Genomic DNA, 15,213 nt, shown 5'->3' on the forward strand with positions numbered 1-15,213 from the left:
AGTACTCTTAAGCATAAGATCTTAGTAAGAAACAATGCTATTAGTTCACTGATAGCTTGTATCCAGGACATAAGGGGTGACACCAAAACAGATTTCAATGGGGTACTTTACCATGAGATGACACATAAATGGCAGTGTCATTGAAATCGTCAAGCTCCAGGTGGATTGATAGAAGGGATTGCAGACTATGTGAGGTTGAAGGCGGATTATGTGCCCAATAGGTGGGCAAAACGGGTGAAGGTCAAAGTTGGAAACTAGGTTCTTCAGTGACTGCAAGGTTCCTGTTCCTGAAGTATTGCAATGGTCTTCAACAACAAGGGTCTTTGGCTGAACTCAACAAGAAGATGAGAGATGGCTATAGTGACAACTTCTTTTTTTATTTATATTTTTTTTTGTTTCACTTTTCTTTATTTTAGTTATCAAAACATTAATGTAGGGTCAGGGTATAATAGGAAAGAGAAATATTAAAAAAAATAACAAAATTATTTTAAAAATATTAAAAAAACAAAAGGGTGTGTAAGTGAAGAAAATGAGAGTGGAAAAATCAACTCCCTAAGAAATCAACAGTGTTGTAAAAGAACATGTATGTTGAAAGAAAAAAAAGTAATTGATGGCAGCCGAAACACATTTAGACGCTGCATTAAGAAAACTAAAATCAACAGCCTTGTGAAATATCAATGAAACCACACATTAAAATATAATAAAATGTTTACCAAAAAAAAAGAAAAAATAAGTATATATATATAATGTCCACATGAAATACTCAAATGGGGGCACAACATAAGCAATACCAAATTTCTCATTTGTCATCATCATCTTGTCTGAGCACAGAGCAACAACTAGACTTACAGGTATAAACTTTTCTTCCCAAATTCACAGCAGTACTTTACAGAAATCATACAAATCCTCTATGAATCATTTGTCTTTCCTCTTTTTTACAAATCAAATTAAATCCACACAAGAAAACCCTCAATTGAATTATTTTGCACCAACCAATTTACACATTATCTATAGAAGAAGCTGACACAAAACCTCGGCTGACACCAAACACTATTTTTTCAATTATCCTCTACCAGCATTACCATGCCTATGGTTTCTGAAGTAGCTAAGGAGGGTCTGTGCCTGCAAGAAAACGAAAAGTGCTACGGTTCAATACATTATTTGTGATAATAAATAAACCAGGGCAGAGAGAAGCAAACATCATTAGAGGCACTGTACCTTTTCCTTGGCCCTTGGGGTGCCAGATTGTGACAATACCACTAATGGGGGGACAGCTCCTTCTTGGAGTACCATACTGCAATATCTATTACTATTTGTGCAGAGCTGTAAAAGAGCAGCAGCTGCGTTCTCCTTCCCTCTTGCAGAACCTAACTCAACAACCTCAACCAGAACAGGGATCCCACCCTCCTGACCAATTGCTGTCCTTCCCTCCGGAATTGTTGAAAGATTAGCCAACACAGCAACTGCCTTGTCAACCATTCCAGCTGCTGGGTCCATCAACTCCACTAGGTACCTCACAGCACCAGCTTGAACAATTCGACCCTTGTTCTCATGAAAAATTGACAAATTAAACAAAGCTGTGGCTGCATCTTTCCTCCCTCTAGGAGTCCCATTCCCCAATAAATCAACTAGAGGCACAATAGCCCCTGACCTTCCAATGCGAACCTTGTTGTCCTCAATCACCGAAAGGCTAAAGAGAGTGGCAGCTGAGTTCTCCTTGGCCTCAGCACTCCCTGTCTCAAGGACATGAATCAGAGGTTCAATTGCGTTGGCAGTAGCAATTGCAGTTTTGTTGTTATCATTGATCGACAAGTTAAGAAGTGCTGTAACAGCATTCTCCTGAATCCTCGTATCTGTAGAGTGAAGCAAATCCACCAACAAGCTAATGGCCCCACAGTTTGCAATAACAATTCGATTATCCATATTATGCTTGGCAAGTAGCCGGATTTGAAGTGTTGCCTCTCTTTGGGTATCAAGTGAAGTGCTTTTCAAGTCCTCAACCAGACTCCGAACTTGGGCTTCAAGTCCAGAAAGGTCAGGTCTTGTTTCAACAGCTGGAGAAGAAACTATCCTTGGGACTAAGCTCCCAGATGGTCGCCGCCACATTTGGCTTCGAGGTCTTACCTCTGCCATTCTGGTGGGCAACTCAGTCTCTCTCTGTTGGGTGGCCAACACAGTAACAGCTTGTGGTTCTGATTTCAACTCCCCAGAAGCATCACTGCTGTAGCCTGACAGATTGCTTGGCACCTGTAAGACCCCATTGGCATTTACAGGAGTTCCTTGAGTACCATTGGCATTAGAAAGTATGCTGGAAGCTGAGGCAGTTCTATTATGGCTTTGAGATGACTGCTCCGCTTCAATAGAATTAGGAAATTCATCTAGAGATGGTGACATAGAGTGTTGGCTAGCTAGATCTGTACTCCTTTCTTCTAAGTTGGCAGACCTGTCTTCAGAATTTGCTAGTGTTATTCTGGCAATATCCAAAACCTGCCCATTTCCAACTACGCCAGACAAGGAACCTTCTGATGTAGAACGAGGATGCAATGGGGAACTTCTTTCCCGATGCAATGGACCAGATGAGAACAAGTTCTTAGTGGGTGAACCCATGGACCGAGCTGACTCAGGTGACATTGGTTGATTGACCCTGGAATGAGGAAAAGGAGGTGAATCCTTGGGAGCACCATGTTCTGCTTGTCCAAGAAGTTGTGTTGCTTTATTTAATCCCATAGACTTGGTGGGATCAGGCAGTTTCACATTGTTTGACTCGCACCAATTTGCAATTAGTGCCTTTACAGTGTAATTAGGTATCAAATTGGTGTGAGCCAAAGTTTGCCGTGTCTTTGGACAAACGGTGAGGCCTAGATCTATCCAGTGCTTGATGAAAGTCCTCTCATAGGTTTGTCCTGATGCCACAATAACTGGATCTGTCATCAGCTCCAGAGAGAGAGGACAGCAGAAATCAGCAGGTATTGGAACTGGACTGCAGCTCTGGGACTGCTTTATCGTAACAAGGCGCTCATGCATACGGGTGACAAGGGATATCATATGCTCAATATACTCCGCCTCCTCAATCTTTTCAGATTGTTCAGCATTCTCCTTCAACTTTTCAAGTGCTACAGCCTCAATAAGAATCTCCTGGTTTGACCTCAAGCTAAGGCCCTCTGCAATTTTCACTAGGATCTCTGAGCTGGGTCCAACACCCTCCACTTGATCACTTACAGAATCTTTAATGACAGTTGACATTTGTTCATCGACCATATTCTTAAGTTTTTGTATGCAACGCTGCAAACAACCATGGTGAGCCTTAGACATCATAAAAGGATATAGCCTAACCTCTTCCCAAATTAGAAGTCCACTAGAAAGACCAGAAATTACTTCTTCCGCATTCCAAAATTTTGTGTTTAATGATTTCACCATCTGACTGATGGTTTTTCATCTAACCAATGTTCTTCAATAAGCAATGAATTAAAGAAACTGAGTTTTATGCTGTCTTTTTCTTGGTCGAAGTTTTATGCTCTATCCGTAACAAAATGAAACAGGGCAAAAATTAATAACTCTTTTTGCACACATTTTGTACCTCAAGAGATGCCAAACCCAATTCATCAGGAAGATGTTGTTGGCAAGTCTTCAACAGTTGAAAGATATCCAAACCAGAAGTCCAAATCTTTGTGATCAAAGATTCAACTTGCAGAACCTACATGTCATAAAAAGAGAAGATGGTTAGATAAACTGTCACTTCAACAAAATGCATTATATACCTGTCCTTGGGGAAGTTCATTTGTCATTATCTAATTTAGTGTACTTTGTCAGTGTATAAGTACATACTTATGAGATGTGATATAAATATGCATGTGGAAGGACATTAGAAGACACAAGTATATAACTTCAGTAAATTTTAACTTTCCCTCATAACTGATAGCAGTGCACTAAATCTAGTGTTCAGAACTCCATGCATACTTTCAAATTTGACAAAAGCCAACAGGCATCAGGAAAAAAAAAAGTAACTTAAAATTCATTAAATGCCACTAATTAAAAGAATTAGCAATGCAGGTAAGAATTGGGGCTACATACAGTTCCAATTCTAACATTTCTAAAGCAACCTTAGACTCTCTCGAAAACAAAAACTTAAAATCCTCTTAAAAGGAAAGACTAATCAGAAAATCTTAGGACAAGGATTACAAATGGGAGAATAAATGACAAAATGAAGAGACCACCATTACTACTATAAATGCAACAATGCCCTGTTCATCAGCCATTTTCTTTCGTGCTTCTCTCTGTCTAGACTAATAAATCCTCATGGAACAACAGATATGGCAACAAGACAAAAAACAAAAAACAAGTAAGTGCTTTCTTTAGTCAGGGGAGGGAGGGAAAAGTGACCACATTATAACTTACTAAGCATATCATAGTAATATATTAATTCAAACAAAGGGAATACCCAAATTTGTATTGGTCAAACTTATGGTGAGGATTATGACGATGAAATGTCAGTTTTAGATAAATTTACCTTCAATTTCAATCAGATACATTATTCATTCTAATTACAGACTACAACTGAATAGACCAGTAACTTACAAGATTGACTTTGCTCAACAACGGTTGCCAGTCTTCAATTTGCTCCCTCAACTCATCAATATAGTGACCCAGTTCTTCAAATGGCTTATTAAGCACTTCATAAGAAGCTATTTCAGAATCAACAATGGCATCAAGTATAGTCTTCAACAATTTTAATATCTCTTCTGCTCTCTTGTAGTACTTCAGAACCGGGTCCAAGTTTATGTTGTCATTGGATGATAAATGGAAAAAAGAGGAGATGTTCTTAAGAAGTGCTTTGAACAATGATATCTCCATCACACCTGTGTCAATATATAAACAAGTAAAAATAGTCTCTTTGCAGAATGAAAGGAATAGAGACAAAGTCTTAAGAAGTAATGGAAAAGCATACACAAAATAGTTTTCAAAATAATAACGACCATATCGCATAAGCACAATAATGATAACTGATTTCCTATGAAGTTACATTCAAATGAGTTCACCCTTCTAAAAATTGGAATCAACAAAATTGGACTAGTACCAGAAAAGTCCATCTTAATGAAGAGGCTGAACTCGAACAGATTTATAATTCAAATCTAGGCGAACTGACAGATATTCTACTTGCATATATATTCAATATGTAGATTTTTTTTTCTTTCTGTAACTGCTTTCAAGGCTTATCCAACGATATTTGAAATCAGCATTCTGCACAGTTGCAGCATAATTGTCAATTCAATTTTTACAATACACACCCATACACTGGCATGCCTGCACTCGTGTCGTGTTTATAGAGAGAGAGAGAGAGAGAGAGAGAGAGAGTCTCTAATAATTTTGAAAAGGCAAGTACAATCAGTTTTTACAATGCCTTTTACTCCCCTATAATATTCATGTATCTACTCTTATAAATCATTATAATGTGTTTCTTGCAGCATATTAACTTGTTTTACAAAATTTACACACCAACAAAATCATTCCTGAACAAGCCATCTTGTTTTAAGATTTTTTTTTTTAATAACACCCACCCATTGTTCTTTAATATTTACTTAACTCACCAACATTTGTATTTTTCCTTTGGTCTTGCTGGCTGGCTTGACATGCAAGACATGTCCCCTCCATGAAAATAAACTTATACATATATTTGTAGTAGACCCCCTAGTTTTTGTTAAAGTGTATCAAAAAGGCAGATTCTTAACAAGTGAAATCATATTATTAAAGGACATGCCAATCAGTATATCTTCAACTGTACTCCTACGAACAGATTTCAGATAAAAAGGAAAGAATGAATGCACCTTTATTCACCATAAATATATAACTTTACACACCAAAGCAATCTTTCTCATTTCTGATCCTTCAGAATCCAAACAAATCCACAAAAATGAAGAAAAGACTTCTCAAAACCCATACAAAACCTATGCACACTCACTATCAAGTGATAAACTCAAATCCTGGAAATCAAATTTCCCCAACTATTGAACCCTGCAAAAACAAAAAAACCAAAACTTCAAAGTATGAGATCTATGAAAAAAAATAGGGAGATGTAATTAAAAGTCAATAATTGAAGTTTAAAACTTTAGTAATTGCCTTGGGACCTCAATAATGTGAAGCGGTTGACAACAAAAAATTCCACCCCAGAAGTAATACACAGACAACTTTCCTACTATCTTTTTTCATCTGCTTTTTCATTGAACATGAAGGAAACTTAGGAAAGTTAAAAGAACATCATTTTCCGCAATGCATTATCTTCTTTCCTTCTACCTTTCCAGCTGGAACTGGTGGAAAAGATATGCTAAGCATGGACCAAAAGTGTCCTCCCTGATTTTCACTCCTCATTCCAACCCAACAGAGGAATTTAGTCTGTCACCACCAGATTTTTATTGTCTCATATATTTCCTTCCGGGCTTTTGCCATAAAAAACCATACCAAAAAGAAGAAACAACAACTGACTGCAGGTTGTTGGGTAATTCCACATTCTTCTTATTTGCTGAGAAAAGTTTTCATTTATTTTTACCATATAATTATGGTACGTTTGTATGTGGGGGTATAAGAGTACTAAAGAAATTCAAAAAATATGGGATTTGAAGCTCTAGGTTTCATAAAATTCATGTTTGGGAAACCTATTAAGCATAATGGGATTTTAAAACGAAATTTAACGCTTATCTTTATGGAGGTGTCAATATGTAAATAAGTGGTAGTGGTGGTAGTTGTGGTAATAGTGGTGATGGTGGTGACAACAACGAGAGTGAAGTTGGTGGTGGTGGTGGTGGTTGTTCGGAGCGAGGTGGTGGCGGTGCTAGTGGAAAGGTGGGATTGGTGATGGCGATGCTTGTGGTTTAATGATGGTGACAACAATGGTAGGGTGGTCGCAGTGGATGTGCCGACGATTGTGGAGGAAGGTTGGTGGTGATGGTTGTGGCTTTTTTTGTCATACTCTCATTGTCTTCGGAATTTGGAAATAATACCTATTTAGCTGAAATTTAAAGTTAAGATTTATGATCCCCAAGTCAGAAGTTTTTTTTTTTTTTTTTTTTTCTCCACATAGAATTTATAAACTTCCTTGTCTATGAACCCAAACAAGGAAATTAGGATATGTCATTTCATAAATCCTAACTTTTGTTAAATTCTCAGCTCTACTACATTTTGACATATGTATATCATCAGGGCATATAATCATATACTGATACCAAATTTATTAGTTATCTGAAAGTCTCCCGCTTCCCGCCTTGATAACGTCTTGCCCAAACCAACAACTATGATCTAATAAAAGTAAAAGACCCCAAGAAGCATAGCCAATTTAATTATACCACTTATCCAGGTCATATACACATCCCAAATTTCCAATTTGTTGTATCCCATATCTGCTTTTCATCACAGCCAAAAAGAACCACAATTCAGATTATAAAAACAAAGCACATATACAATTACCAATTTAAAAATGAACAAAGATAATTCTTTTCTTTAAATTTATCTATGTTTGCGTGATCTTTCTGAAATACAAAATTCAAAATTTGCACACACCCATTAGACCCAGAATGGGATTCGAGTGCTTGAACTGAGTAACAGTCCAACCAACTAAAGCAGGAATAAATTGGAAAGCAGATTGACCAAATTTGAACTCTAAATGCAGGCACAAGCAGTCAAACAAGAAAAATTGGCACAAAGAGTAAAATACAACGTTCATAGAATTCAAAAACCCTAGCTGGATCAAGATGAAGAATATGAACAAATAAAACTGTACCTGGATTTGGCTGAAAGCCTCAAACGCAGAGGCAAATGACCAAGAAAAGGTCGTTTTGGGCAACCCTTCTTTCTCCTTTGCCTTTCTCAAACCCAGACCTCCAGACCAGCTACTAGATTTTTCCTAATTCTCTGCTTGAGATTTTTCTTTTCTTTTTTTCTTTCTCTCTGTGTAATTTTCTCAGAGAGTCTCACTTTTTAAATTTCTTTTAGTATTTTATTATGTTTTGGAAATGAAGATATACAGTTGCTGCCTGCTCGAGCTGGGGCTCGTTGCATAGTTGGAGAGTGGGACATTCTCGTCATTACATGTTAATCTTGTAATAAATAAATGAATTATTTTAGTAAATAATAATATGATTACTTTATGCAATTTGTCAAATGAATTTTTTTGACTGAAATTGGGATTCATTTGGTAGCCGCCAAATGGGCTGGTTTACCTGTTTACATTATGGAAATACCTTCATTGGCACAGAAAAAAAATTGAAGAAATGGAAAATACGTTTTTTCTACAAAAAAGAAAATGCCAAATATATCCCTAAATGGTAGCCTATCCAAATACAGCGTTCATAGATTCACCCTCTCACGATCATTTTTCTTGTCATGTTTAATTATCTTGGTTTCCTAGTACAGAACAGATACAATTTTTGCTTATTTTGAAATACGTTTTCTTCTAGAGTTTCGTGGCAATGTCACTTTTATCCCAACCTTCATACGACGTTAAGGAATGAATAGAGTGAGAGGAGATATGCAACCAGAAATAAATATGTTATCTTTAGTCTACTCGGACAAAAGATAATAAATAAACTAAAATAAAAAAAAATTAAAAAAAGTATGATTGAGAAGTGATATGAGTTTTTGAGTTTTACAATCAAATATGTGGAGAGTGGGACACTATTGAATCAATTGAAATTTAAAAAAGAAATCTACATTGTTTAAATGAATGGCAATTATCAAATTTATAATAATATGTTTTGAAATAAGAGGAGGAAAGAAAAGGCTAGAGGAACCAAAATTAAAATAAAAGGTAGACAAGACCAAAATGATTGAAAACTGACAACTCAGCAGTAATTCTATTCCATTTGCTACCAGAATGTCTCAATTTTTCTTTATATATATTCTTTTGGGTTTATTATCATTATTATTATTTATCAGCAAGTAGGGGATTTTCTTCCAATATTGTAAAGATTAAATTAAGAAATAATTGATGCTAGCAATTATAGAAAAGTGTGAAAATAAAGCAAAGGCAAAAAATTATTAAGAAGAATACGATGCAATACGAATTCCTGCGTAGAAGAAGGTAGCAATGATTTCTATAATTGAGAGAGAGAGAGAGAGAGAGAGAGAGAGAGAGAGAGAGAGAGAGAGAGAGAGAGAGAAATAGAAGAAAGAAATATTCGTGTTTTAACTTTTTATGAATGGCACCCTGTGGCCAGTGGCCAGGCATTTCATACAAAAATGGCCATTTGGACTTTATGTCGCAAAAAAATTCATTTGACCAGAAGAAGAAGATTCTTCCCTCCACTCCAACAAGATAGAGAAAGTTAGGGACCGCCCCAAAATGTCAACTTTGAAGCTTCTATTTTACTTCCCAGAAACTGCTTCCCACTTGTTTGCGAGGACGCCTCCCAACGACTCATATAATCATATTAGGCCATTAACTAGACTTACGTCACGTGTGTGTGTATGTATATATATAATATGTGTGTGTGTAGACTAGACATACATCATTTATTATTTCAGTCATTATCATCAATATAGACATATTACAGTGTGAATTCACGATGCATGTCAACATAGTTATGGCCGTTAAATTAATAGATTAACTATTCTGTTTTAGGGTATATTCACACTCACTTTTAGGGTATAATATCAATAAATTTTCCACAGGGTATGATCATTTATGTTTTATCACAATTAGATGATTTCATATTGTTTTAAAAATAATTTTTTATTTATGTATATGCATTATTTCTCAACATGAGGCAGGTCGATTTGCATTCGGTTGTGAAATAAAAATCATTGTCCATGGTGTCACATGACCTGTATAAAACAGGAAAACAATAATAATAATAATTCAAAAAACAAGAGATTGAAAAGAAGCCTTTTATTGGGAAAAATTTTTATTCACTTGTGTGTTACAATATTCATATACAAATTGAATGATGTCTACAGAACCAAAGTGTGAGTAGTTCTACCTATCTCTCTCTCTCTCTACTATCTGAATTTATGGCATCCTTTCATGGGCATTGCAAAGAATGATTCTTCAACCTAAGGAGCAAGAGTCTTGATCAACTGAGTAATTGTGATTACAGAATTTGGTTGGTAACTAATCATGTGAATCAAAATGCAAATGGCAGACATGCCATGCCATGCCGTCAACCACAAGCAAAGACAGCTACAAAATTTTCAGAGAGGCTGGAGTTCTTGCTCTGGAACAGCAGCATTGACAGGCTTGTATGGATTGACTGTCCGTTGTCGGTGTCTCAAAAGAAACAACAATCCAACAACTGATAATGCAATCACTAGAATTCCTAAAATGGATAAAATCACCACATAACTGTGCTGCCACCATGACCTGCACAATTTCAGAATAACAAAATATTACGAACATTGCTACGTATGATACCGTGATCTCTATTGAACTACTCTGAATGCATCAACAGGAAATTTGGACCTCCAGTCATGCACCAGTACATAGATGGCATGCATCTTATTGTTACATATTATTCTTTGTTGGATGTAGGCATTGCATCCTAACTCTTAAACAGCAAGATAGCTAAGCTAATTCGTTAAAACCATTATCTATATGCCAACACTTGTATAAGAGATTTTTCTCGATTCCATTATATTCTAGTATTAAAGGGGGAAGGACATAAGAAAGATGTGTAAATATAAACTACCGTTTTTCCTTAGGCTCAACTCTCCATCCAAGCAACTCATAACTTCCAAACATAACAGGAAACTGCAAGTGATGTTCAGCGAGCCTGGCAACTATAACCTGTGGGCAGACCCAATCATCAAGCAAACAAACACTTATGAACGTCGGCACAAACACTAATTGCAATTCAAAAGCGCAAACTTACCGCTGCAGTTGTATTGGAAATGCTTTCAGTAGAGTCTGCTGGAAATACGGCCCAACTAATGAGGGAATCATTTCCATTAGCAGCAAATTTCAACATATGAACCTGAAATAATCCATTCAAATTTGGCACCCTAAGCTGAAGATGCACTTAAAAGTCATAAAACTTGATTATCAACAGAGGATATCTATCTATTTATTTGTCAGTATGACAGTATTGAACTATCAGTGAGAAAATATAAAGTAAATATCAATCAAATAAGCGCATGTGGTTTGTTCCTGACCTGTGATGTATTAACTTCTAATTCCTGAGCTATGAATTCAGCTAGTTCTGTAATGTGGGGCTTCAGATCAGAGTAGCTTATGTTCAATGACATATCAAATGTTATTTTTCCAATTTGGAGTTCCCCTGTCCATCAAGGTTAATGAGACATTGTAATTCATTTGTGTTTAAAAATAAAACCAAAAAAAAAAAAGAAAAAAAAAAGGGAGATTGCAATAAGTCTGTCTTTTCGAAAAAGATGCAGCATAAAATCACATTTCTCTTATTAAAAATCTACACTTGTGTTGACATATAAAATAATAAGAAATGATAACAAAAAAGTTCACAAATTAAACTTAAGAGGAGAAGAGAGTTCCCAAAAATGTTATTTTCACTTTCCCCTGTTTGCCTCAGACTTATCTCCATTTTTACATTTGATCAGGGTTTTTTGAAAATTTTCATTTTGAACATTACCTCAAACATAACCTCTGAGTAATTGGATAAGTAAACCTACACAACTGTAAGATGAAAATGATATAACAGAAATAATTTTAAGGACAAGTAAAAAAATGAGGCATCCATGCCAGTGAAAAGAAAGACTTGGAATACTACCTGGAAGTACATAAGGTGGTGCTCCAGTTGGAGCTAATGTAGGCGTCACTCCTGGAGTTGAATTCTTGTCACCAGAAGCAGGAGGCATTGCTGGCGGCGAAACAGATTGGTGAAGTCTTTCCCACAACTCCGAACAATTAGTTTTCCAGAAACCAATTTTGGAATTCTCACGGTCGTATGTTACAAGAGTATTGCGGACAACAATTCCTATCATAAACATGGCATAACAAGATTAATTGAGAGTGCTGCATAAAGTTAATGGGATAAATTTGATAATTCACAAAAGCAAGATAGAGAATTCTGGACCATGTAAAGCATTTACCTCCTAAAAGAGTAGTTGGATCCTTTCCATTTTGGAAAAACCCAAGGCAGTAAGCACCACGGACCTTTGAATGCTTTATAATTGATGATGTTACAATAAAGTAGAAGAATTCAATTAGCGACATCGAATAACCAATGGAAAAGTCATAAAGTTGCATAATAAAAATTACAATTTATGTGGTTTAGAAACAAGTGTTTTGAGGAAGAAGGGAAGGGGCAAGCTTAAATTTCAACACTTACCCGGAACAAGTAATTTTCAGGAGATAATGTCAACTTTTTCCCACTGCCAAATACCATGTCAACTGTTGGAAAGGTGTCTGATGGGTGGGAGACCTCACTGAATCAAAATTGTTATAAAACTATTAAAAAGGGCTTGTGACCTTATTCACAACTTACTCATGTATTTGAACAAATCAAAATTTTAGTGTAAAAAATTGCAATTGCGACCTCGATGGGCTTTCTCATAATCTAGTTTGCACCAGAATAGGCAATAACTTATCTGTATAAAAAAATAAGCTCTTAGTTTTCTATATGTGATACCTTTCATCAGTTGAGAAGCAAATATCATTATAGTTTGGATCAGGGCCACGGATCTGCTTGAGGGAACTAAGCTCCTTCATGATCTGCAATCACATATAAGGATAAGGAAAAAGGGGAAAAATAAGTTACAATGATAAAAGTGGAGACATTGGTAGTACTTTGATCGCCCATTCAATGAAATAATACATAACTAAAAGCTCTAGGAACAGCTAGTCATGGATTTCTAGGAAAACCAAGGTGTTTGAAATACCAAATTTCATTACAGATTATTGCTTGTCCGCTTTGTCAATTCTAGTCGACCACATGCTCATCAATTTCAAATGAGACTTTTAATAATTATCATTCAGAAAGAACTGCAAGATATCATCTAATAGAATGAAAAGATTGAGGACAAGCAAGAATATTTTATTATATGGTCTTATACAAAATTAAGACAATATTTAATCTAAAGTAATCAACAAGGGCAGAAGAGGATCTTACGCCATCCTTAAATGCTAGAAATGCTGCTTCTGGTAGGTAAGCATATGTTGTGCCACTGTCCAGGACTGTTCCATGTTTTCCATCAAAGACACTTGGATTCAAAGACAATCGCTTTCCCGCAATATGTATCTCCTTCAAATCAAGATTGTAATATGGACTGTTTCCATCCCGAAACTAGAGTAAATGTGTGAGATGTATTGATTGTATTTTCTAGGAAATTGGACATGTTGCAGTATATGTAGGAGATAAAGTTTTCTAAACCACACACCTTCGTACAGGGTTCGAATGGATGAAGACCATGTCTGATGGGGTAGTGAAACCACCAAGAACCATTGAACCTCCACCAATGTCCATTCCACCATAACATAACGAGAAAGAATCACTTATTACACCTTTATCAACAAGTTGATCCACCACACTTAGATCGCCACGGCCCAATCCCATTATGCCATCCGCATGCTGGCTGTAGAGGTCTCCAGTTTCAAGATTTTCACAACCGAAAACTGCACGTTGAGGTGCAAGTTCACTTTGATTGCCGAAGGATACAAGATCCTCACCAAGCACACCACTGCTGGTACTCATTTCGGCATACTGTCTCTCATAAATACAATTCACCTTGTCACTGTCACAAGTGCAATCTATGTTGCACTTGACAGCTTTGTAGGTGCTCGATTCTTCCGGATCGAACTTGGGGTCCTGATGAAAAGTTGAAAATAAAACACTAATATTGTTTAACCCCCAAAATCTATTATGTTTAGTCTGCATACAGAACTAAATATTCAGTAGAGGTTTGGTAGTAAAGAGAAATAATCAACTTCAAGGTTGTTAAGATCTTTTTGGGTTAGAAGAGTGATCATGACCAACCCCCTTTCCCCCCGAAATTTCCCCGGTTTATACTTTTTCATGTGAATGGAACATGTTTAGCTAGATTTCTTCTTGTAAGCAAGGAGATCTGATCCTAACCTCAAATGCAACCCGCAACAAATGGTTTCGATATCAAGAGAGAAACTTATATTAACATATCCCATAGTTAATACAATTGTTTGATCAGAGAGTATGGTAAATGTAGCGGATGAATGTGTTGATGCAGAACTGACCTGGTGTCTGCCACACATTTCGCAAGAAGCGCAAGGCACATAGGTGACAGTGCTCCCAGTATCCACAATAAGCGCAAATCTCTGAGGAGGCGTTCCGATCCAAAGCCGCGTCGTATAGTACCTTTCACCCGCCACCACACAATTTCAATGCCAATCCAAATACCAATCTCAAACTCAACCAGAAAAACTGAGAATAACAATAAAGATAATAATAATAAACAGAGAAGAATGTAAGGTGTTTTGTGGTACGTACCCATTGCGGAGGAGATCGTCGTAGAGTCTCATGCGGGCGTTGGGGCGGTTAAGGGACTCGGATCTCTGGAGGAGTCGACGAGGATTGGAAGAGGTCCTAGACGAAGAATTGGGGGTGGAGAGGTAGAGAGGTAAGACCATGGCGGGGAGTGAATGGAGAAGAAGCGCAGGGCTGGTGGGATTGGCTGAGGCCAGAACCAGAAACTCCATTAGCGATGAGAAGATGAGGAGGATGATGGAGATGGAGGTCGAGATGAGGTGACTTGGTGTCGCTGCCATTGAGTTGCAGCTGAGAGATGTCGAATGGTGCAGATGATGCCAGATCGGGAAATGAGCCTTTTTCACAGAGAGAAGAAGAAGAAGAAGATGATGACAAGGAGAGAGTCTCCCACAGCTTTTGAGAAGACAGGGAAAGTCAGCGTGCACAACGAAATTCGTTTTTCAGTTTCTGACCAGATTGCTCTCATCAGAGAGAAACAAAAATAACATGTATAATTTTTATTTTAAAAAAATTACTTTAATTTTAATTTATCCCTATTTTGTTTTCTTGTTTGAATTAGACGGTACAACCGAAGTAGGTGTTGGGTTGGGTTGGGTTACTTGGTTTTCAATCTATCAAGAAAAATTAATTATGGAAAAGATAAAACTTGATTAAAATTAATTACACAATAAACCTAATTAAACATGGTTAATCAATAATCAAAGGTAATTAACAAAATAAAAGGGGCTTGTAACTCAATTAATTATGAACAATTACCTATTCATATGAGGTCTTCTGTTCAAATCCCCATCTCCTAATC

General features: G+C 36.7%; 2 protein-coding genes across 5 annotated transcripts; both read right to left on the bottom strand.

Annotated features, from left to right (window-relative positions):
• Positions 739-8,051, bottom strand: LOC18773704 (U-box domain-containing protein 4). Of its 4 annotated transcripts, none has more exons than XM_020565631.1 (6): positions 7,769-8,051; positions 5,957-6,009; positions 4,576-4,856; positions 3,578-3,694; positions 1,219-3,282; positions 739-1,122 (listed from the first exon to the last, which is right to left on the bottom strand). In XM_020565631.1, exons 3-6 carry the CDS (start codon positions 4,849-4,851, stop codon positions 1,063-1,065), a joined length of 2,517 nt encoding a protein of 838 aa, XP_020421220.1. In that variant the 5' UTR covers positions 4,852-4,856; positions 5,957-6,009; positions 7,769-8,051; the 3' UTR covers positions 739-1,062. The 4 variants fall into 4 exon arrangements, with proteins under 4 accessions (XP_020421220.1, XP_020421218.1, XP_020421221.1 ...); XM_020565629.1 differs by having other exon boundaries at positions 5,823-6,009; XM_020565632.1 differs by lacking the exon at positions 5,957-6,009.
• On the bottom strand, positions 9,858-14,877 carry LOC18775218 (aspartic proteinase CDR1). The gene is made up of 12 exons (XM_007208262.2): positions 14,415-14,877; positions 14,162-14,282; positions 13,333-13,760; positions 13,065-13,221; positions 12,585-12,667; positions 12,285-12,381; positions 12,046-12,118; positions 11,724-11,930; positions 11,134-11,258; positions 10,854-10,955; positions 10,671-10,768; positions 9,858-10,345 (listed from the first exon to the last, which is right to left on the bottom strand). The coding sequence occupies exons 1-12, from the start codon at positions 14,690-14,692 to the stop codon at positions 10,177-10,179; spliced, it is 1,938 nt and encodes a 645-aa protein (XP_007208324.1). The 5' UTR covers positions 14,693-14,877; the 3' UTR covers positions 9,858-10,176.

Source organism: Prunus persica, chromosome G6, assembly GCF_000346465.2.
Source record: "Prunus persica cultivar Lovell chromosome G6, Prunus_persica_NCBIv2, whole genome shotgun sequence".
NCBI classification, from domain to species: Eukaryota; Viridiplantae; Streptophyta; class Magnoliopsida; order Rosales; family Rosaceae; genus Prunus; species Prunus persica.